At 52.6% G+C, this 22,377-nt stretch overlaps 8 protein-coding genes across 8 annotated transcripts; 5 read left to right on the top strand and 3 right to left on the bottom strand.

Annotated features, from left to right (window-relative positions):
* Positions 1-267: 267 nt before the first annotated feature.
* Positions 268-939, top strand: NEUTE1DRAFT_94447 (uncharacterized protein; the record flags this gene model as incomplete). Its single annotated transcript, XM_009851450.1, has 2 exons — positions 268-844; positions 907-939. A coding segment is annotated over one exon (352 nt), but the record flags the coding sequence as incomplete, so codon positions are not given.
* Positions 940-978: 39 nt separating this feature from the next.
* NEUTE1DRAFT_79727 (uncharacterized protein) lies at positions 979-2,057 on the bottom strand (the record flags this gene model as incomplete). Its single annotated transcript, XM_009851449.1, has 2 exons — positions 979-1,706; positions 1,766-2,057. 2 exons carry the CDS (start codon positions 1,896-1,898, stop codon positions 979-981), a joined length of 861 nt encoding a protein of 286 aa, XP_009849751.1.
* A 246-nt stretch (positions 2,058-2,303) lies between these two features.
* Positions 2,304-2,798, top strand: NEUTE1DRAFT_121317 (uncharacterized protein; the record flags this gene model as incomplete). The annotated part of the gene is made up of 2 exons (XM_009851448.1): positions 2,304-2,568; positions 2,735-2,798. Coding segments are annotated over 2 exons (177 nt in total), but the record flags the coding sequence as incomplete, so codon positions are not given.
* A 1,666-nt stretch (positions 2,799-4,464) lies between these two features.
* On the top strand, positions 4,465-6,253 carry NEUTE1DRAFT_79725 (uncharacterized protein; the record flags this gene model as incomplete). The annotated part of the gene is made up of 5 exons (XM_009851447.1): positions 4,465-4,525; positions 4,697-5,299; positions 5,362-5,681; positions 5,738-5,833; positions 5,871-6,253. 5 exons carry the CDS (start codon positions 4,465-4,467, stop codon positions 6,135-6,137), a joined length of 1,347 nt encoding a protein of 448 aa, XP_009849749.1.
* A 1,027-nt stretch (positions 6,254-7,280) lies between these two features.
* On the top strand, positions 7,281-12,725 carry NEUTE1DRAFT_79721 (uncharacterized protein; the record flags this gene model as incomplete). The annotated part of the gene is made up of 7 exons (XM_009851446.1): positions 7,281-7,749; positions 7,846-10,430; positions 10,483-10,769; positions 10,825-11,176; positions 11,238-11,754; positions 11,821-12,203; positions 12,281-12,725. The coding sequence occupies 7 exons, from the start codon at positions 7,281-7,283 to the stop codon at positions 12,566-12,568; spliced, it is 4,881 nt and encodes a 1,626-aa protein (XP_009849748.1).
* Positions 12,726-13,177: 452 nt separating this feature from the next.
* NEUTE1DRAFT_109031 (uncharacterized protein) lies at positions 13,178-15,046 on the top strand (the record flags this gene model as incomplete). Its single annotated transcript, XM_009851445.1, has 2 exons — positions 13,178-14,150; positions 14,220-15,046. 2 exons carry the CDS (start codon positions 13,178-13,180, stop codon positions 15,044-15,046), a joined length of 1,800 nt encoding a protein of 599 aa, XP_009849747.1.
* Positions 15,047-16,016: 970 nt separating this feature from the next.
* NEUTE1DRAFT_121313 (uncharacterized protein) lies at positions 16,017-20,123 on the bottom strand (the record flags this gene model as incomplete). The annotated part of the gene is made up of 2 exons (XM_009851444.1): positions 16,017-19,227; positions 19,293-20,123. 2 exons carry the CDS (start codon positions 20,121-20,123, stop codon positions 16,321-16,323), a joined length of 3,738 nt encoding a protein of 1,245 aa, XP_009849746.1.
* A 1,093-nt stretch (positions 20,124-21,216) lies between these two features.
* NEUTE1DRAFT_39527 (uncharacterized protein) lies at positions 21,217-21,862 on the bottom strand (the record flags this gene model as incomplete). Its single annotated transcript, XM_009850497.1, has 2 exons — positions 21,217-21,383; positions 21,751-21,862. Coding segments are annotated over 2 exons (279 nt in total), but the record flags the coding sequence as incomplete, so codon positions are not given.
* Between the last annotated feature and the right edge of the window lie 515 nt (positions 21,863-22,377).

Below are 22,377 nucleotides of genomic sequence, written 5' to 3'. Positions count from 1 at the left end.
GGGGGCGTCGCTGAACGCGGCACTGTGCCAATATCGTAGTGGTACCACGTCCGCCTTCGGATGACTTCCATTTCCTTGGTGGCGTTCGTAATGCTGAAAGTTACGGACCGGAACGCCGGTAATAACGCAACGTTACTCAACCTTTGTGCAGATTATGTAGTTGATCATGTTATGTTACCTCCACCTCGAGATGCTGATGAAGTTACGAGCTATTCACAGCAGTTCCCTTCAGATAAAGTCATTGGAGTGTGCCGGACACGAAAAGAAAGTAGTTCAGGTGTAGTGTATGTATGCCCTACGCAGTAATAGTTGAAACCTCGGTTCATGATCAGCCACCACCTTTGGCCATGTCTGCCCTGCTTCGAACATGCCGTGCTGCGATGAACGAAACGATACGCGTAATCTCCCCACATCATGTTTCCAATTTCAGAAACAGACGATCATTGAGGCGAAGAACGTGGAAACTTCTCATACCCCGCGGTTCATAATGTTTCGGCAGTCAACCTCAGAGGGTAGCTCTGCATACCAGCCACAACGCTTCTTGAACGCCATTCGTCCATCACACTGCGATCTTCCAGCTGAGTTTCAGCAAAAGAGCGCTCGCTCAACCTGTCAAACCTTGACAGGCATCTCGAAACTGTTCCCGCCGGAAGTTGACCATTCCATTCTTGCAGTCAGCCGCCGAACCTCGGAACGCAGTTCTGTTGTCGCTGCTATCGATTGGCATCCTCCATTACTTCTGCCCTTCATATGGGCTATTGCGAAGGACCAAGTGGCTGGTAGCTCGACCTATTGCATCAGAAGCTGGTCTTCGGTCGATAGATCGACCAAAATCGTAGAGGTACTCAAAGACCATGAACCGTCAGACCATAGAATTCCATGCGTTTTTCCCGTTGAAGGACTTACAGGTTTCAATACGAGTATTTCCCATTCGCGCATAGCTAAAACAAATAATACATTGCCGCGCCGAGCTCATGATCACCCAACGGTCTCGTTCAGGCAGTCCACGAGCACGCGGTTGGCGCTCTTGGAAGCCTGAATGCCCTTTTCAATCAGCTGCGTATAAACGTCCATATCGGACGCAGGTAGGTCACCCTTGAACCAGAGGTTGGTGACCTCTTGTCGTGTGGGAAGATATGCGATGCAGCACGCTGCAAGAACCTTCTCATGCTCAGAGGGAATCGGGTCAACAACTATGCTGGGAGCAGCGTCATTACCTGCGTCCTGTACCAACGCGGCAACACCTCCGGCAACAGTGTCGACGCAGTCAATACCAGCGTCAGCAAGTGCAGCCGAGGCAACGGTGATGCAGCCACTCAAGGCATTCATGGTGTCCCAAGCCTCAATGCCCTGGGCCTTGGAGGTCTCCCGATCTTGCTCTCCTTCAACGATGGAGATGATGATATCCACACCACTCTTTGGCCAACGGTCAGCAATGATGGATCCCCGAAGAGCCGTCTCAAGGTGAGTGCCGAGATCTCTCTCGATCGGGTCACGGATGTAACCACGCCTTTGCTTGGTCGCAAAGGGCGCAAACTTGACATGGGTGGACAAGATGATGTGAGGAGAAAAAGGTGTTGACCTGGGCAAAGCTCTAGGCCCATGAACGCTGCAACTGAGCTTCAAGCCAGAGCCGCCGTTTCCAGACGACTCAATCTCTAGGTAGGCAGAGCCAGAGGCCGACGGTGTCACTCCCGTCTTGAGATCTAAAGGTGAGGTTAGTCTGTGTCTGCGAAGCAGGAGGGTTTGTCCTCGACGTGCTTACACATTTTGCGAATTACGTTCGCCGGGCGTGACCTTGTAACCTTGACACCTTCGGATTGCTTCTCGGGTGCATCGTCATAGATGGGAGGGTTGGTGGTCCCAACTGGTCCGTTAATACGTCTTCTGTCGGCCATTTTGAAGCCAAGATACGAGGGCCGAAAATATGGTGGGCTTGGTGATTGCTGTGTTTATTTCGATGCCCTTCTCTGGTCGAAGAATCCTGAGATAGATGAAGAAAAAGGGACCTCGTCTGTGTATGGCTTTCCTTGTTTTACGTTGGTAACTTCTGTTGGTACCTCTGTTGACTGTTGAAAACAAGACGTGAGAGTCGCCGTCTACACTGCAGTGGGTCCACTCTCAAATTCAAGTAGTTGTGGCGCAACCTCACATTCACTGTCGATTTTGATCAGTCAGCCACATGCCCCACCCAGAATTCCATGTCAAAGCCACCAATGGAGGAATTTTTTGCGCAGCTACAAAACTCTGCCGACTTCAGTTCCAACCTCATCTTGAACTCTTCCACCAACCCACACCATTCGCAACGGCAGGAACGGCTTGCGATTGTCGGCATTGGATCAATGCCTTCACTTCATATGGCCACTGTCTTTGGGAAGCAGCCATGATACCATAGTCTTACCATGCTCATGGTCGCTTTGGTTGGGCAGCCTTCTGCGCTGGCGCAGCAATGGCATGGTCATGTTAGCTGTCCAGGCATGCTCTTGGTTATTCTGCGATGGCGAACCCCATTGCTTGAGAGCATGTCCTGGCTGTCTGATATGGCCGACGTTGGTTCGCACGGATAGAGTAAGTTTATTTCCCCTTGCCTTTTACATTTCATGATGATCCCATAACCACAGTTCTCGCGATAATCTCTGAGCGATCGAACAACATGCACTACCATCTGACTACTCCTTCAACACATTCTTCACTTGCAACTCATTTGGAGGAACCGTTGACTGACAATCAATAGTACAGACAAAGTTGTTATTGTCACCGTTGCTGTTCCACTCCGTTTTCTCAGTCTCTACCCACTAGGTAAGCATCACATTGTTTTCCTTTCTGTTTTCTTTCGCCCACCTGACATCATCACCCACCCGATTGTCCATGATGAAACAAAATATTTTCAGTTCTGCTTCTGAATAATAATGAGCGATAACCAATCATACCAAAACCTTCTGATATGGCAATTACCCCAACTTTTTCTTGCAACAACAGTCTTTACCACACATGCTGCGAGCAAGTTGGCTAATAAACTTAAAGTCGTATAGGATCTGAAAATGGTTTCGCGTCTAGTGGGAGAGTCGACATGTCCATCTGGTAGGTACTTGCCTGTTTTTTCTTTTGTCCCATGCACAATGATGACAACAGTCTATCCATTCAACGATATGTACGGGCCGAGCCATCCATCCGCACTGGAGCGTCTTTCGGGACGTGAGGACTAGTTGTGGTGTCTCCCTTCGGGGTGTCATTTGGCTTCCGTTGTCCGAGTCTCCTGCGCACCGTTTTGGGGCGTGGGGGGCTTGGGCCGGCTTTGTAGGGCTGAGTTAAAACGGCTTGTCTGATCTGTGTCGTCTTCGCCTTCTGCTCGATGCCGATTCGCGTATGACCATGAACTGACCGGTCAGTAGTTGATGGCGCGAACGTTTCGTACGTTTTGTTGCAACGCATCTTTGACGAGGTAAGATTTGTGTTCATGACTCGACAACTAATGACCCCAGTAAAATTGGATGTAGTTGAGGATCGACAGTGTGCCTGTCCTTGACATTTTACACTAGGGCTTCAAGATATCAGCAAGGATAGAACAATGAAAACAAGAGTTGCAAAATATTTGATTATTTCCAGTCAGACCTAAGATATTGCCCTTGATGATGTGCAGGAGAAGTCCGAACCCAGCTGAACGAAGGACCGGGCACTTGCCGCGACTTAAGCCCGGTTTCCTTTCAAATCGTCTGTGTCTCGAGGTTGAACATCAATAAATTGAAGACGCACCCTGATGTACCCATTTGTATTGCACAGAGATGATAACTAGAGGTAGATACGGCACAGACTCGACGGTACTTGCATTGCCACTGTTTCAGGTCGACTTTGCCGTCGGGCAGTTCTGGGGCCTTGTCCTTGGCGACTTTAAATCCTGTAAACTGCACTAGAACCCCTGAAACCAAGGCTTCAAGTCTGGGGTCATTTGTCGGTGGGTGCAAAATGCGGTACAATTGGCAGGACCCCGTCGAACGGCCGGGCCATTTTGCGACGCCATTGGTAAAGAAATCCATCCCAACCCGCCAATCTTATCTGGACTGGTACTTAGTACGTGTATCGATCCGTCAAGCTGCCCACAGCCCGGTGCGAACACCTCAGCTTTTTATCAAACGACTCGGTGCTACGGGAACGCGATCGTCTTGATCTCCCGCCCAAACTTCTCTCTGACCACGATGCATTGATCCCGAACCGGCCTGGTCCCTTCTCTATTCATTTCGACACAGTTTCGGCACCGCGTGCGTCGAGAACATCCAGCGAGAGACCGCCCAGTCTGCAGCATCTGTTAGCATTTCCGGTTCGCAGGACTCAGGTACCCTGCGTGTGCGCAAAGGGGGGTTGAGGTGCTCGATAATATTGGCCGCCCCTGCAGCGACCATCTATCACCAAACAGCCCAATGCTGCCGTACGCATCTTCCTCCGGGTCCAAGGCGGTCCCTCGACACCATGCGAGCGGATATTCCAATGGGTACCCGCGAGGAAACACATTCGAGATTTCTCCTCACAGGTAAAGTGCCTTGGCGTGTTGACAGCTCCCCCACCCCCTGAATCACCAGGCGAACGAAACGAACGTTGGAAGCTGACGGGAGCGGTCCGCTATCACTCCACAGGTTCCAACCTCGAGGCGCGGCACCACCATTTCGAAGACGGAAGGGGCTATTCGTGCGATTGGCAATAGCGCTGGTATCATTACTTCTCTTTGGGCTGTTCGTTTGGCCCGGCGATTCGGGGTCTTTCTCCTGGCTCGGCTCCGGTTCTGAAGATTTCCAACTCGAAACGGTGCGATACTACGACCTGTCTAACGTGCAGGGCACCGCGAAAGGATGGGAGAGAGAGGAGCGAATTTTGATCTGCGTGCCGCTGCGCGATGCCGAAGTGCATATGCCCATGTTCTTCGGTCACCTCCTCAACCTGACGTATCCTCACCATCTGATCGATCTCGCTTTCCTTGTTTCGGACTCGAAAGACAACACCTTGGCGGTTCTTGAACGCGAGCTTACGGCTATTCAAGCTAGCACCGACCCGTCCAAGCACTTTGGCGAAATCTCCATCATCGAGAAAGACTTTGGACAAAAGGTTAATCAGGATGTGGAAAGCCGCCACGGTTTCGCCGCGCAGGCGAGCAGAAGAAAGCTCATGGCCCAAGCTAGAAATTGGCTCCTTAGCGCTGCCCTTCGGCCGTATCATTCGTGGGTCTACTGGCGTGATGTCGACGTAGAGACTGCGCCTACCACGATCTTAGAGGATTTGATGCGCCACAACAAGGATGTGATTGTGCCAAGTAAGCCTCCTCAACCCTTAGCTGATATTGAAAGGAGAACTGGAAATGCTAACCGGACTTAGATGTTTGGCGTCCGCTACCTGACTGGCTGGGCGGAGAGCAGCCCTACGACCTTAACTCCTGGGCCGAGTCCGAAACCGCCCTCGCACTCGCGGATACTCTCGACGAAGATGCAGTTATCGTGGAGGGATACGCAGAATATGCTACCTGGCGTCCCCATCTCGCATATCTCCGGGACCCCTATGGCGATCCCGACATGGAAATGGAGATCGATGGCGTTGGTGGAGTGAGTATTCTGGCAAAGGCCAAGGTTTTCCGTTACGGCGTCCACTTCCCGGCGTTCAGCTTCGAAAAACATGCCGAGACAGAAGCTTTTGGAAAGGTAAGCTCATCAGGCCTTCCCGCGGCTTTGGATCCGCCTAACCACTATGATAACAGATGTCGAGAAGGATGGGCTTCTCAGTTGTTGGCCTTCCTCATTATACTATCTGGCATTTGTACGAGCCTAGTGTAGACGATATCAAGCACATGGAGGTAAGCAATCACGCATCTGGTTATGCAAGTTTGACAGGTCGCTAACAGTGGGCAGCAAATGGAGCAGGAGAGACTCGCTCGCGAGAAGGAGGAAAAGGAGAAAGCGATGAAGGAGCAGAAGATGAAGGAGTCTTTTGGCGACGCCACTGGCCAATGGGAGAAGGACAAGAACGAAATACAGAACCTCGCCATGCAGGAGAACAAGAAGGCGGAAGAGCAACCAGCAGCAGGACAACAAGGCGGACCGGCTGATGGACCAGCCAATGCTGCTCCCAAGGAGGAGAAGAAGGAGGACACTCAGTGAGCTGTGCTCGAGTGTCCACTCGGTTTTTTTTCTATGTTTTTTTCTATCTTTTTAATATTGCCTCTTTCGTTATATTTATGCATCCTCATCTCTGGTCTAACGCTGTGTTTCGCCAAGTGGACGCATACCAAAACAAAATGGGTGGAAGGCATTTGCAAAGCCGCCCACATATGCATCTACCTATTGTGTACAATGGGCAGTTGGAGAGGGAGGGTTAGATATCAGGGATATGTAATTGGCGACGGTTCACACCGTATTCACCTCATGTCAGGAACGGACCGGAAAGACAAAATCTTTTTGGAGGGAAATCTAAGATCATGTATAATAGAAGCGTCTCGCGGCCAACGAGTTCAAAAAAAATTATAGCAGAGGCGTTCCGGGAAATGTCTTTTTTGCTTTGCAATCTGCTATAGCGACCACAAATGGGTTGAGTTTCCAATACTGACGCCTCTCTGGTCGCTTCGTTCTGTTGTCTGAGCGTAGAGGTAGCGGCCGGACGTTTCTCGAATGGCTACCCGGTGGTAGTTGCTATTTGGCTTCAGGCCTAGGCCGTGAATGGAGACACGCTGCCTGGTGCCTTTGACATCAGACTGCGTCTCGGGTGGTACCTCGATCTCCAAATGTGCTCCCCCTAAAGTTTGCATAGGTAGGCACATGCATACAAGTCTGTGATTAACGATATCTGTTCTTGAAGGGAAAAAAAAGAGAAGAAAAAAAAGACAGGGGCAAGACTCAAAACCCTCCGTGTTGTCATAAGAGCACTGCCGTTGTCGAGGTACATCCCTTCTCTACACTACAGTAGTCTAGTGTACACAGAGGTAGGTAACTTGGCGTAGTATTAGTTGTCAGCCGCGGCGGCCACTGATAGGTGTACACAGTACTGGATCTCCAAAGGACATTTGTTACTACCTGCGCTAGAGGTACCTTAGTTCTTGGCCACCGTCCACCTGTCACACCCAGGAAACCCCCCCTTCCCACTCTGGCTGTTAACTTGACCACGACATTCTAAATAGTGTACAACTCCGAATACTTGCAAACACTCGACGCTGTCACTCTCTTTGAAGGCTCACCGAGGACGACGGCCGCCCGAACCTCCACGACCCCTCCAAATAGTACGCCAAAAGAAAGACCGGCAGTCGCAGCATGAGTCGAGATGCGGGTGACCACCCAGCTGCCCTCGCGGACTCGGCTGTCTTAGCAGCAGCACAAGCACCCGGCACGCCGATCTCCGTCTCCCGCAAAGGCCCGATGTTCTCGTCGTCGCGCATGCAATACCGCAGCCGCCCTGTCTCCGTGGCAGTCGATCCGGTCTCCCTCGTCATATCCGAGTGTATTGCGATCACGTCCGCTATTCAGAAACATGCCCGCTCGCCGCATTCGTCCGTGTCAGCCATCTTGGGGGGCAGCCCGAACCTGATCCAGCTTGTTCCCCCTTCAGGCCCGGCTCTGCGTCGCGATCAGAAAAAGTTGGCTGGGTCCTCGGCCGCTGATGACTCCAGTGACTTGGCTACGAACCGATGGGGCTTAAGGGGGAAGAAAGGGAAGAGCATATTGGATAATCCGCTGATATCAGGCTTCGGAAGGCTTCGACAGGAGTTGACGGGCGTCAAAGGTAGCTATACAGACGACGCTGTTGCTCGCGTCATGTCAATGGAAACGCAGAAAGGCCCCCAATGATTTAACTTTTGGGCTAATCGCATACTCGCAGATATCCACCAGTTCGATGCCCTGGTCCTACTCTACCCGTTCCTCCAGATTATACAAGCCAAGGGCACCGCCGCTCCGATTACGATCCTTGCGCTCCGTGCTATCCAAAAGTTTCTGTCCTATGGCTTCATCGCGCCCCAATCTCCTCGGTTCGCCCTGGCCATGCAGTCTCTCTCTGCAGCCATCACCCACTGCCAGTTCGACATTAGCGACTCGGCGCAAGAGGAGGTTGTCTTGCTCATGATATTACACTTGATGGAGAACATGCTGGCTGGGCCTGGCGGCGACATTCTGAGCGACGAGAGCGTCTGCGACATGATGGGCCGGGGTCTAACCATCTGCTCCCGGTCGAGGTTCTCGGCGGTTTTGAGGCAGACGGCGGAAGCGTCTATGGTCCGCATGTGTCAGATCATCTTTGAGGATCTGAAGCACTTGGAGGTGGAAGCTGGCGAGGAGAGCGAGGCACTAGACCGGCAGACCAGCGGCGACATGGATAGTGTTAAGCTAGACCCTGTCGCCAACGGAACGGACGTCCCGGTCACTCCAGTGGCTACTGAGCTGCTAGCAGCGCAGGGGAACGAAAGGCCGGGAACGGCTACGTCTTCTGCTGATCCACGACCTTCTACAGCTGTTGAGACGGAAAATGGGGATCGCAGCAGCAATGGGAGTGCAGCAGACGCTCGTCGCAGCAGCACCAGCTCGGGAACTGGGAGCACTGCGTCCATTGATCTCCGCCCTTACTCGCTACCATCCGTTAGGGAACTGTTCCGCGTTCTCGTGAGCTTCCTCAACCCCCATGACCGTAAGCATCCTGATCAGATGCGGGTCATGGCGCTCCGCATCATCCATGTTGCTCTTGAGGTTGCTGGTCCATCCATTGCCAGACATCCCGCGCTCGCCACCATTGCAGAGGACCAGCTGTGCTCCTATCTTTTCCAGCTCGTACGGTCGGATAACATGGCTGTCTTGCAAGAGGCGCTGGTTGTCGCTGGTACTCTGCTGTCAACCTGCAGGGGGGTTCTCAAGCTCCAACAAGAGTTGTATCTGTCATACTTGGTCGCTTGCCTACATCCAGCCGTTGAAATCCCTCGGGAACCTGGCATTGACCCAAGTCTCTATTCGGGTATTCCTCAGGCACCCAAGCTTGTCAAGCCGCCACCATCACAGGCCGGTAGTGGCCGGTCGACGCCTGTTCCAGTCAAGGACCGCCAAAAACTGGGCCTCGAAGGAGGCGCGCGAAAACCAGATGCCAGACAGGCCATGGTGGAAAATATTGGTGTTCTTGTACGAATGCCAAGCTTCATGGTTGAACTGTTTGTCAACTACGACTGCGACGAAGATCGGGTGGACCTCTGTGAGGATTTGATCGGACTGCTAGCAAGAAATGCCCTCCCAGACTCGGCAACGTGGAGCACAACTAGTGTTCCACCGCTGTGTCTGGATGCGCTTCTTCGTTTTATCCAGTATATTGCCGAGAGGCTGGATCAGGCGCCGGAAACGGAGGGTCTTCCCGACCCTGAAGAACTGAGGGAAAGGCGGGCGAGGAAAAAGGTGATCATCAAGGGGACGAACAAGTTTAATGAGAACCCCAAGGGAGGCTTGGCCTACCTGAAAGATAAAGGGATCATCGCCAGCGATACTGACCCTCTGTGTGTTGCGACGTTTCTGAAGGGGACTTCCAGGGTTAATAAGAAGATGCTCGGCGAGTTCATCTCAAAAAGAGGAAATGAGGCGATCCTGGACCACTTCATCGGTATGATGGATTTCACCGGCAAGCGTGTCGATGAGGCGCTGCGAGTTCTCTTGGAAACCTTCCGTTTGCCTGGTGAGGCACAGCTAATCGAGCGCATCGTGACCTCCTTCGCAGAAAAGTACTGCGCCGGTAGTACTCCTGAAGACGTGGCAGATAAGGACGCCGTCTACATTCTCACGTACGCGATCATCATGCTCAATACGGATCAGCACAACCCCAACTTCAGGGGGCATGCTCGCATGACTTATACAGACTTTGCCCGCAACCTGCGCGGGCAGAACGGCGGCAAGGATTTCGCACCCGAATACTTGCAAGACATATATGATGCCATCAAGTCCAACGAGATCATTTTGCCTGAAGAGCACGATAATCAACATGGGTTTGACTACGCATGGAAGGAGCTCCTTCTCAAGACGGAGTCGGCTGGCCCGCTGGTCCTCTGTGACACGAACATTTATGACGCCGATATTTTCAACACGACGTGGAATGCCATCATTTCTTGCCTGTTCTTTGTCTTCATGTCGGCAACCGACGACACGGTGTATGCCAGGGTTATCACCGGCTTCGATGAGTGCGCGCGGATTGCTACCAAGTACGGCAATTCAGAGGCGTTGGATGAGCTCGTCTACCGCCTGAGCTTGATCTCGACTCTGAGCAGCGAGTCGCTGTCCAACACACAACTCAACACCGAGGTTCAAGTCGGCGAGAACAGCGTCATGGTGAGCGAGCTGGCGGTCAAGTTCGGTAGAGACGTTCGGCCGCAGCTGGCTACGCTTGTCCTGTTCCGCGTGGTGACGGGTTCGGAGCATATCATTCGGAATAGTTGGAAATACGTGAGTATTCCTGGTTCAGTAAGGGAAGTATCTTGATGCTAATCGTAAACAGATTGTCCGGATATGGCTCAACCTATTTGTTAATTCACTAATACCGCCCTTCTTCTCGACGGAACCAGACCGACTTGCTTTGCCAGCGATACCGCTGCAGAGCCCCTCCAACGTAATCGACCGGCAGAAACAGAACGAAACCAGCTTTTTCTCCGCTTTCACCTCGTACATCTCGAGCTATGCGGCGGACGACCCGCCTGAGCCGTCGGATGAAGAGCTGGAGAGCACCCTTTGCACCGTTGACTGCGTCAATCAGTGCCACATTGGCGATGTTTTTGCCAACATCTCGTTAGTGCATCGAAGCTTACCCTGGCAAAACTGCAACTAACACTGTACTTCTCAGGACACTTCCCCCACAGGACCTTGAGGCGCTTGTGGATGCGCTGCTTGCTCAGATCCCTGATGACAACGGACCCGAAGGGGCTGTTATGACTGTGAAGGCAGAAAACATCCCTCCCTCATCTCCGACAAACGGCCAGAAGGCGCGTCAGAATACAGCTGTCTATGACCCGACTCTTGTTTATGTCATTGAGTACTGCACAGTGTTGGCTCTTCGTGACCGCGAGACCATCGAGCTGCTGGGCAAGCGGGTCATTGGAGCTATCCACACCATTGTGCGCGACTTCAACAACTACCATCCCATTGTTATTGAGAGGGCGACGTACTATCTTTTTGCCTTGCTTCAAGCCAGTTATGTAAGTACTCGGCCGAAAGCTTATTGTTTGTTGTGAAAACGAGACACTGACGACTTGCTAGGATTTTGACCTCATTCGGGTCCCCATCCTGCTTCATACCGTATCCCTCTTTTCCAAGGAGATTCTGCTCAAGACATCGTCTCTTGTTCTTCGCGGGTTAAAGGAGTGCACCGAAAAGCCATGCCCTCTGAAAAGCGAGATGATGACTTCACCCGACTTCTGGGTGATCCTGAGGACCTTGGCCACCAACTCCGACTCGGCGCCTGCGGTTTTCGATATCCTTGAGAGCGGTGTATCGGGCACACCATCGGCGATCATCGCAGATAATTATGAGGCAGCGATTGGGCTGCTCAACGAGTTCGCATCCATGGCTAGCATTGGTGCGATCGAGGAGCAGAGGGCGGATAGTACTGCAAAGAAGAGCGGCAGGAAGGCGCCCGTCAGGCCGATCAAACAGGACAAGAAGCCTAGCGAGAACGCGGTGGTGGCGCGGGGAATCAAGGCTATCCACATCATTTCGCAGATGACGGAGCGTATTCCGCATCTGATGAAGCAGTCACACCTGGAAAGCAACGAAGGTAAGTCCACAAAAAGCAGTATCATTGAACGAGAATTTACGAGACGGAGTGCTGACGCGACAACAGCATGGTCCGCCTACTGGCTACCCATCTTCAAGTCGCTCACCACGCAGTGCACCAACCCTTGCCGTGAAGTACGACATCTGGCCTTTGCTTCCATGCAGAGGTCCCTCCTTTCGCCGGAGCTCACTTCGGAGGACCACTCGGAGTGGACAGCTATCTTTGGCGAAGTTTTGTTCCCCCTGATTCTCGTACTGTTGAAGCCAGAGGTGTTCTCGTCCGACCGCGACGGCATGAGCGAGACGCGCGTGCAGGCGGCGTCGTTACTGTCCAAGGTCTTCTTACAGTACCTCGTAATGCTGTCTCAGTGGGATGGCATGTTGGATCTGTGGTTGAAGATCATTGAAATCATGGATCGGTTGATGAACAGTGGACAGGGAGATAGCTTGGTAAGTTACACCCAACACGGGGCTTGGATTCCCGGGACGATGAATATCAGAAATTCTAACGATCTTGCGCGTTATAGGAGGAGGCTGTGCCGGAGAACTTGAAAAACGTGCTGCTGATCATGTCGAGTAACGGCTATCTCGTACCACCAAGCAAGAACCCGGAGCGCAAGGAGCTATGGGATGAGACGTGGAAGAGGATCGATCGGTTTTTGCCCGAGTTGAGGAAGGATCTGGCTCTGGATGAGCCTGAACCTGAGCCTGCAACAGAGCCTGTCACTGAGGCGGAACCGGGGAACTCTCTGGCTCCGGTAGAGGCGGCTACTGAGGCGCCGGCGCAGGAAAAGAATGAGGAGGCCACGGCCTGAGGTGGATATATATAGAGAAATGGAGAAGCTTAATGTGGGTAATATGGGAGTTGCGTATGCTCATTTTCATTACTTTAGAAAGCGAGGCCAAGACGGGTCATTTCTAGTCGGATTTTATGTTATCTATAAATGAACTAGTAGTATCTGTTGTCAAAAGAAGGCATTGACAACAGCTGAAGATGGACTCCAAAGGGGGCCGGTGTTTGATTTCACCTGCACCGTGAATTATACTGTGTGGGCACCGTGCCTGGACGTTCAACTAATTGAGCTTCATCGATAATCGTACAACCTGCAGAGCACACTTGAACCTTGAGCCTTCCTGTTCTCCAGATTATTTTGTCTATTACTGCTGATTTCGTGACTCGGACTGAGTCACCGGCGTGTTGGGAAGTAACAATCGAGCTGTCCCGTCCATCAAGCGGTCGGCCTCTCAGCAATTCAAAGCCTGCACTCCACATTTTCACTTTACATCTCACTTACCTTGGTAACAAGGCAGCCTTGTAAAATGGGAAGTGACATCCATCCCTCAATAGAACAACCAAACGGCGAATGCTTTCTCGTCTCTGCCGCTTACCACTGAGACGATCTTGTCATTCCCCCTTCTTCCTCATGAAGCGCAAATTTGGCGACTTCTCCTCACCCACCCCACCATCCGACAACAAGCCCGAACCACAAGCTCCCGCTCACCTTGAAGCTCAAGCGAGCGACTCAGCAAAGAGGCAGACTATAAGAGCCACCACCCCTCCTGCTATTGTTGCTGCTAGAACCAGACGGCAAGCAGTCATGGCCGACAGCGCAGTCTTCACGGACCAGAGCATCCCGCTCAACGCGGTCGAGGCCCAGCTCAAGGGTCTCCTCGTCGACGTCGCCAAGTACATCAACGAGTCCCAAGAAGCCGCCGAAGGAGAGAAAGAGGGCAAGAACGTCAACGAGCCGGTGATTCTTCGCTGGGCAGGCGGCTGGGTCCGCGACAAGCTCCTCGGGACCGAAAGCAACGACATCGACGTGGCTATCAACAACATGACGGGCGAAGCCTTCGCCCTGCGCCTGCGCGACTACTGCGATGCCGACCCGGCTCATCGGGAGCGCCACTCCATCGGTCCCGCCGACGTAGGCAACCTGCACAAGATCGCGCGCAACCCGGACAAGAGCAAGCACCTGGAGACGACCACCATCAAGCTTTTCGGGTTGGACGTCGACCTTGTCAACCTGCGCAAGGAGACGTATACCGAGGATAGCAGACACCCACAGGTCGAATTCGGTACGGCCGAGGAGGACGCGCTGAGGAGAGATGCGACGATTAACGCCTTGTTCTATAACTTGCACACCGGCAAGGTGGAGGATTTTACGGGTGGGATGAAGGATATGGAAAGGAAGCTGATCAGGACGCCGTTGGAGCCGCTTCAGACGTTCATGGACGACCCGCTGAGAGTGCTGAGGCTCATCAGATTTGCGTGCAGGCTCGGCTTTACAATCGACGAGGAGACAAAGGCGGTCATGGGTGACGAAAGGGTGTTGGAAGCTCTCAAGCTAAAGATTAGCAGAGAGCGAGTCGGTGTCGAGTTGGAGAAGATGCTCAAGGGTATGTCTTTTCTTTTCTTCTCCTCCAACTACAATCTTGATACTAAATGTTAACACCACCTACTACCAGGCCCCGACCCCTTCTCCTCCCTAACCTACATCAACGACCTCTCCCTCTACCACACGCTTTTCACCGACTCCGCCCGCTCGGACTTCCCGCGCCCTCCGCTCACCTCCTGGCCCATCGCCTACCAAACCCTCCACTCTCTCTCCACCACCCTCGCTACCCCAGGCTCCATCTACTCCCTCCTCGTCACCTCTCCAGAATCCGCCTACTTCGCCTGGAACCTAGCCGCCCTCGTCCCCTTCGCCGCTCTGCCCGACGACCCTGACCTAAAGGGCGGCAAACCCGCCCCGCCGCTCGCCACCCAGGCCGCCCGCGAAGGCTACCGCGCGCCTAACAAGCTCACGGACGTAATCACGGCGTCGCACAGAAATCGCACGGCGATCCTCGCTATGCGCGACTTGGTCGTTCGTCCTGCTGCTGGCGATGAGGGGAAGAAGATGGAGAGGGACAGGTTGGGCTTGGCGATTCGGGAATGGGATTCGAGACCGGGCGCGGGCGCCAACTGGCGACTGCAGGTTTTGTATGCTGTGCTCGTGGATGTTGCTGACCGGACCACTGGTGAAGGTAAAGAGACGGTGGAGGACGTGCTCAAGGAGTGGCAGGCCTTTTTGGATCATCTGGTAGAGATGGACCTGATGGATGCGCCGAGCGTGAAACGGATCATTGATGGTAAGCAGCTGGCGAAGGCACTGGGGGTCAAGCCGGGGAAGTGGATGGGGCAGGCGCTGGAGGTGGTGATGGCGTGGCAGTTAAGGAATCCGACGGTTAGTGATCCGGAGGGGGCGGTGGAGGAGGTTAGGAAGAGGAAGGAGGAGTTGGGGATTGAATGAATTAGTTCAAATGAGGACCGGTTGTGGCTTGTGAGGGAGATGGCTGGCTGGGTTTATAGATATCTCTACAGTTGCGCACGGGATAATGGACCATTCGACGTAGCATAACAAGAGGTTGAAAATACCAAAGAACACAAGAAAATTACCAAGGAGGCGTGGCTGAAAAATAGGATTGTTTTGAGAAGGCAGTACCGAAGTAGATTGTCTGCAACATGTCCTTCATCGTGCTACCAGCCACCATAACCTCATTTGGGAAAGACATTAGCACTCCATGTTGATATTCGTCGTGTATCACTGCAACTAGCTGTTGGTGAAAAACGTCGCCAGTTGGGACCGCGGCAGAAAGATGAAGCAGGGCCTACCACCAAAAAACCGCTGCAAATTTTTTGGGCATGGTGACTGAGAAGTCGTGACTAACAAAAATGACATGGAAGTGCAAAAAGTGACTCTGATATCAAAAGATAGAAAAAGAAAAAGATATTTATCTTTGATCCGACCCAGGCTCGATCTGGGGACCTTCAGTGTGTTAGACTGACGTGATAACCAACTACACCATCGGACCTTATGTGTTGAAGTGGGGGTAATCACACTGTTCCTATCAAGCCCTGAAAAGATTTGAATTTCCCTTCCATCGAAACATTACGAGTTCACGGTGTCTGACGTCGGTGTTATGACAAAGGTCTCTATGCCGTTTGGTACCGGTATGACTACCTAGGGACATAATTACCAGAAATGTGAAATAAAAGCAGGCAAACACATTGTACAACAAGGTAACGAACGGGGAGAGACGAGATAGCAATTAACATCCTTCATATTGTTCCCTTTGGGATGGATGTTTATCCAACTCGAACAGTTATATAAATGTGTATATGTACAAGTGGTAGTTAATCCCCCCCTTAAGAGTTGAAGAGGAAGACAAATACGCGCGAGCAAAGCCAAGTTCGAAGAAGCCAGTCGGTCGAGACTAATGATGAGGCGCGTGCTGAAACGAAATCAGCCACGGCCCGTCGTTTTGTGGGGGGTATCAAATGGGGTATGTATGTGTGTATGTATGTATGGGATGTGTAGTATATAAGTCTATAACGGTCTTGCGTGTGTGGAACTCTCTGCTTGCTTGTTTGTTGTTTGACGCGTGGCGGAACAGGAGAACAGGAGACGGTAGACGGTAGGGAGACATTAATCCGTCATCGGTGATGGGATGGGATGTGATGAGTGATATCAAAGCCACGGTCTTCTTTCTTCTTCTTTTTCCACGTTTCCTCTTTCTCTCTCTGTCATGGCTCCTTTCTCATTTTACAGTCCTCGGCAAGCATTGTGTTATTAGTTCCGTTAACGCCGCCGACATTGTTGGCACTTCCCGCATCGAACAGGGTACAGCTGATGTGTTTTATGCCAGAAAGTACCGACCAATTGTCCGATGTCGAGTGAACGATGGCCAGCCAGGCGGCTACCAGGTTGACCAAATAGTGCAGCATGTAGGCGTATGAAACGCCGTAGATGGCGGCGTAGAGGGCGATACCGAATAGCAGGACACTAGTGAAGTGCTTGAATCGGCTATTTACTCTTGGGACCATTTTGCCCGTGGTCAACGTTTCCACGAGAATGATGAAGGGCATAATAGATAGGACATTATGATGAGAAGAGAAGGGGGTGAGCCAGTGAACCGCCAAGTTATGGATCCAGACCACCAAGATGGGGAGGTTGATGGGAAGGATCCAGAGCATAAGCAGAAGAATGGAGTGGACGTAGTTGTAAAAGTTGGAGTTGGCGGCTGATCTTAGGTCTGAGGCGAGTCTTTGTGCCCGGACCGTGGTGGTCAGCTGTACCAAGCAACACACCAAGTATGCAAACTGATAAGGGATCAGAGTCGAAACGAGGACTAGCAAGATGGCGGTGGTGACCATTCGCCGCCTTGGTGAAGTCGGATAGAACGCAGGGAGCGGCAGGGCTTTGCGTCTTTCGTCGTTGCGAATCCACCCAGGCCGGAAGCTCAAGAGGCTGACAGCTGTGCTCAAAATGTGTACAAGGGTGAGAGTCATGTAGTTGAACACGGTGCAGATTCCAACACAGATGAGCCCAATTACCGGTACCAAGAACCAGAAGAAAGGATCTTGTGTTCCAATAAGGAGGTCGTTCTGGTGAAAGTCAATCGCGCCAGATGTGACATTGGCCCAGTTCCAAATGTTTGCAGTTGCCGACGATGATGAGTTCCAGATGAACAGGGATAAAAACGTGAGGAAGGCGAGAACCAAGGGAATCGACTGCTTCAAGCACAGATCTAAACTCTCAGAGAAAGAGATAAATACGCCAGTAGTGTCATAGATGCGGAACTGCTTGCGCAGGACAAGAGTAACCACCAACAATGGGAACGCAGCAAATACCGTCCGGTATCGCATATAGAGTTTGCCCAGACTGCCCATGACATCAATGCTCATCTTGATATTGATGTTGGAGGCGCAAGTCGGATCAGTCCAGAACTGGAAACTGAGGCCATCCTCCGTCGATCTGCTCTTCAGTGGCGGAGGCACGTACGGCGCCACACCATGAATGCTCACTGCAGCTTCCCTTGCGTTAACGAAGAACTTGGACTCGTACGGCTCCGTCAGATACTGTCGAATCAACGGGGCGAAGAGCTCCTGTTGTTTACCACAGTTTTGCTCGCTGATTTCCAGATTGTATGCCAACAGACTTGACTGCATAGTGGGAACCTTGAGTTCGGAGACCATCGGTCGCGAGGAGGGGAGGCGGAATTTCATGCCGAAAGCGAGGAGCCGCCGAAGACTGATATGCCTTGTACGATGTGACTGAGAAACATCGCTAAATTCGGCGATCACAAAGCCTGGGGTCGGAGTATGGGCCTTCTCGATTACAGCAACGTACTGATGCTCAGCGATATCCTCAACGTCATACTGAAGATATGAGAAATGCGTTTTCGGGGGCTCGCCTTCTTTAGAGAAGGGATACTGCGACGATCGAAGGGATGCTGGGAGAGTAACAACATCCGAGGCCGCATTGTTACACGCCAACCTTGTGGAAGCGCTACTGTCCCCAGCAAGGTTAATCTGAGCCGCAAAGCCTGCTACAGCCTGGCCAGGCTGCATTGGGAATACACTGCAGAACAAAACCTCTAGCCTCCCGCTTTCGCTTGAAACATCCAGTTTGTGGTCGGTTAAGAGGGTAAAGCGCTTTGCTTCAGGCGATCCTGACGGAGGGATGGGCAAGAGATGCGCGCGCACTGCGCCGCTCGCGCCCAGACTCCTCAACACCAAGCGCTCCCCTTGCGCAATCACGGAACTCAGGTTGTCCTCGAGAGTAAGCAGCGTCGAAGGATCCTTGGACGGCACGGTTTTCTCCGCCACCTCCTCCATTCCCGTAAGAAACCACCTCTTGAAGACCCTCATTCTGTCGGCCCTTGGCTTCGTCTGGGCAGCTCTGTTGACGTCCACGACGTCGAAAATTGCCTTTACCAAAGCCTTGCGGAACTGATCGCACCATAAGATTGCCGCATGATCCATGCTCGTCCATACGTTTGGGATGCTCGTAGTGAACACGGTAAAGCCATGCGTATCGGGGACAAGTGATTCGACGCTGGCGTAATCCGATGGCACAACGGTATCCAAACCACCGCCCGCAATGGAAACCAAAGTGACGTGCCACAAAGGGTTGTTGTTGGCCCATTGTTGGGAGTATGCGCGCCTCCAGTAGTCATTGATATCCTTGTACGTCTTGACAATCTCACTGTCGAAAGAAACCGGGGGGCGAGCATGCGGGGCGGACATGGTAATGATGGTGTTGATGGAATTGGCCTGGTAATTGGGCATGATGAGCATGGTCCTGGCAACAACACCACCCATTGAGTGACCCAAGACTATAACTGATGTCGGATCTGGCAGGTTGGGGTCTCGATCGGAGCGAGTTCGATCAAGGTAAAGCGAAAGGATATATCGTATCGCTTCGTTCAGGTACTCGGCTTGGTCGAGCAGGGTCTGGCCATGGAAGGCAGTAATGTCCTCGTTGAAGTCGACTGTAAAGAAATCGAGGCTTCGAGCACCAGCCTTGACAGCAGATTCGTCTTGTTGTAATACATCGTGAAAGTAATTGGCGGCTTCAGCGGCGATGGGTCGAACTTGCTTGTAGCTACCGGCGTTTCCGGGGATGAAGAGGACGGGAACACCCCTGACCTACAGAGGCAAAGTAAGCAAAAGGGGGGAGGAAATGGTACACTGGAAGGTCTTTCATCCCATACCTTTGCATCATTCTCAATGCCCAGTTCGCGATAAAGGTACAGCGAGTATTTGCTTGCGAAACGAGTATGTTCCGTGTCGAAATCGTCAAATTTAGCGTAGCCAGGGCGCATGTACGACATGCGGCAACCCTTGGGATCGATGTGTCGCGTGAAAGACGAATTCAGGACGAGGGCCAGAAAGCCAATGCCCAGAATCGAGATGAGCAGGGTCACGAATGTGATGGCCCATGGACTTCGTATCCTCGGTCGCTTGCCCACAAATTTTTGCTCCTCTTCCTTTTCCATCTCTTTTGAATGGGCGGCCCCGTTCGCAGGGGCTCCGAGGGAGAGCGGTGGAGTGGAGGGCGAGTGTGAAAAGGAGGAAGAGAAGAAGAAGGGGGGAGGCTTCTCTATTGATCCATTCCGAGAGTGTGACAGTTTCCAATTGAAGTTGCCGGACCGCCTACTTCGTGCGTAGAAAGACTGCTGTTGTTGTTGCTGTTGGTTTTGCGATTGTTGAGAAGGAGACTGGTGCTCGAGATTCAACGGACCGGCGCCGGAGATAGAGGAAGGGCCGGGATTACGATCGCGCTTGGTAGGGGACTGGCGCACAGAGGGCGACTCGGGACTAGTTCGTTCGGCGGCCGAGGACTGCTGCGAGGGTCGCGAGGGTCGCGGAAGGACTGATGTGAGCGCTATGGGCGGGGATGCGGTCGCGTTTGTTGTCGAGTTTGCGTACACGTCTTGCTCCTGTTGGAGTTGTTGGTGTAGTAGGAAGTCGACATTGGGAAAAGGAGCCTCGACAGGACATAGATGGCCGTCTTCTGAGGTTCCAGCTAGCCGAGTCCTCATTCCAGGGTTGGTGCCAGTGGCGGGCGGTCTTGGGTGTGCCACAACAGGTAACGAACGGGTCAGGGTAGGTTGGTCGGAACCACAGAGCGCAGCCAGTGTCGTGGGTGGGTGGCTCTTAAGGTCTGACTTTTTTTTTTTTCTTCCTCTGATCTTCGGGTAGTTTATTTGGTGTGATGTCGCCTCTGCTCCAGAGTCGTGGCATGCGGTTGGCTCCCGCAGGTGAGGCGTATGCAAGACAAAATGCTACTGCAGGCTTAGCCAAGTCGGGAGGAGATCGGATGTTTGACAGTGGCCCGGTCGTTCGGGAGTGGAGGGAGATAAGAGGTATGGATGGGCTCACGGACAAGAGCCTCAGCTCCGAGAGTCTCGAATCTCTACAATCTCGAAACGCGAATCTGCAGAGGCGGAAGTTGGAGTAAAGTTGAGGGAAGGGTGTTGCCAAGTACGGGGCCGACAGCCGATGGAAGTTCCCTACTCGTCAATGGAGGCGATTGCAAGCGCGAAGGGGAAATGGCGTTGGTTGGGATTCGACTGGTCCAGTTCCACGCAGTCGCTGTCAGCTGCCCGTGCTTCCTGTGAGTGGGCAGGCTCTAGTGTACCTGTGTCGAGGTACCTGGGCTCTCTGCAGGTGTGAAATGGACCGATGTCAATGCGCCGAGTGACAATCTATCGGATCTCTGTCGTCTATTCTTCGGCGCTCGAGGACAGGGATAAGGCTCAGGTAGCACATTTGCCCAATCTCATTTTCCAGAGGCGCGGGACCAGAAGCGACAGAAAGGAAGAAAAGGAGAGCAAAGGCGGGAGGCGGGAGTAGGAGTAAAAGAAGAGGAAGATGTTAGAGGTAGGTAGTTATCGCCCGGATGGGAACGCGACTGAAAGAAAAAGCCGAAGCTAAGGAAAACTAAGCATTTTGGGGTTGCGGGCTCAGTGGGCTCACAGTGGGCTCCCGTGGGATTTCGCAGCAAAATCCTTGGACACCCGCTCGACTCCCCCTTCAGGATCTTGAGAGCTTTGGGGGTTTCCAATCCTCACCAGCCAATCAGCAGTCTCCCAACTGTTTAATGGAGACAAGGGCCCGGACGATTGGGGTTCGTCATTCAGCGGTCTTGCGGTGCTTGCCCGCCCGCCCAGCCCGCCAGCCCCAGCCCTCCGCGTCCTCCGCGAGCCCACGACAATCTAGCCTCGCTGCGGGCCGAAATGTTTTGACGTGATTCGACACACTCTTCTCATTCGACAGATTAGAATCAGGGAGTTGCCTGTCTGTATGTTTTCCTTTTCTGTGGGTAGCAGCACAGTGGATAAATGGCAGTGGGTCGCAGCGGATTGTGCATCAATGTCCCGATCGACTGTACCGCAGAAAGAAACCAGCGTCCGGGATCACGGTACGATAGAACTTGGATTATTACCAAGGCAATGTAATGATATATCGAAACATTCAAACACATCATATCCATTATAGGTAGGAGTATGAATGAGAGGGGCAAATGGTGGACCTTGTCACCTTGATCCCCAGAAGTTGGCAAGACCCATGCCGGGCTTTTTGAAACGGACAAAAACAACTTGTCTCCATACGCCTGATGCAGAGTGGGTTAGAAGTGATGCGATCTTCACCTTGTTAGGTACGTACAGACAAGGCAATCACGGTGCCATTGCGAGTTTCGGTCCTTGCAGCGGAGAGGGCCGGATGCGTTCTTTTTCTGGCCTTCTCTCTTTGCGGCGGCGAGCTGCTTCAGAGAAAAACAATGACATTCGACTGACCCGCCAAGACATCTTTCGTCATGACGAACGGACAGTATACCTATGGCTGCGATATGCTTTACCCAGGCAGCAGGTGTGCCAGCCGAGGCCAGAACAGCTACGCGGGTGCCCGTTGTCGTCAGCCCGGTTTTCGACTGGGAGGATTGGGGGGTTGGATGACCGAAACTGCAACATTATAATGAACACCCTCCTCTATCTTGCAGCTCGTATGTGGAATTGCATATGAATTCCTGGTGATTGCGATTCAAAAACCGGTCAGCGTCGTACTTCTCACCGTCTGTGATCATATTCTGTGATCAGGTCCTCATAAACCTCCCAGAAATAGGTTATACTTCCACGGCCACTATGGTACCGCACGGCAACGCCCGCCCATTGTCTCGTGTTTTGTTGGCTGGCCTCGATCGGATGAATACGAAGCAGCCATCAATCCATTCGCCGGTCTCCCAACGCCGGGTTGCCAAAAGCAACGATAGAGGCGCATTTTGAAGCTGTTTTC

The sequence above is a fragment of the Neurospora tetrasperma genome (assembly GCF_000213175.1).
Source record: "Neurospora tetrasperma FGSC 2508 unplaced genomic scaffold NEUTE1scaffold_2, whole genome shotgun sequence".
In the NCBI taxonomy this organism is placed as follows: Eukaryota; Fungi; Ascomycota; class Sordariomycetes; order Sordariales; family Sordariaceae; genus Neurospora; species Neurospora tetrasperma.
Note: the sequence above shows the minus strand (reverse complement) of the source record. Positions and strands in the feature narration are given on the sequence as shown.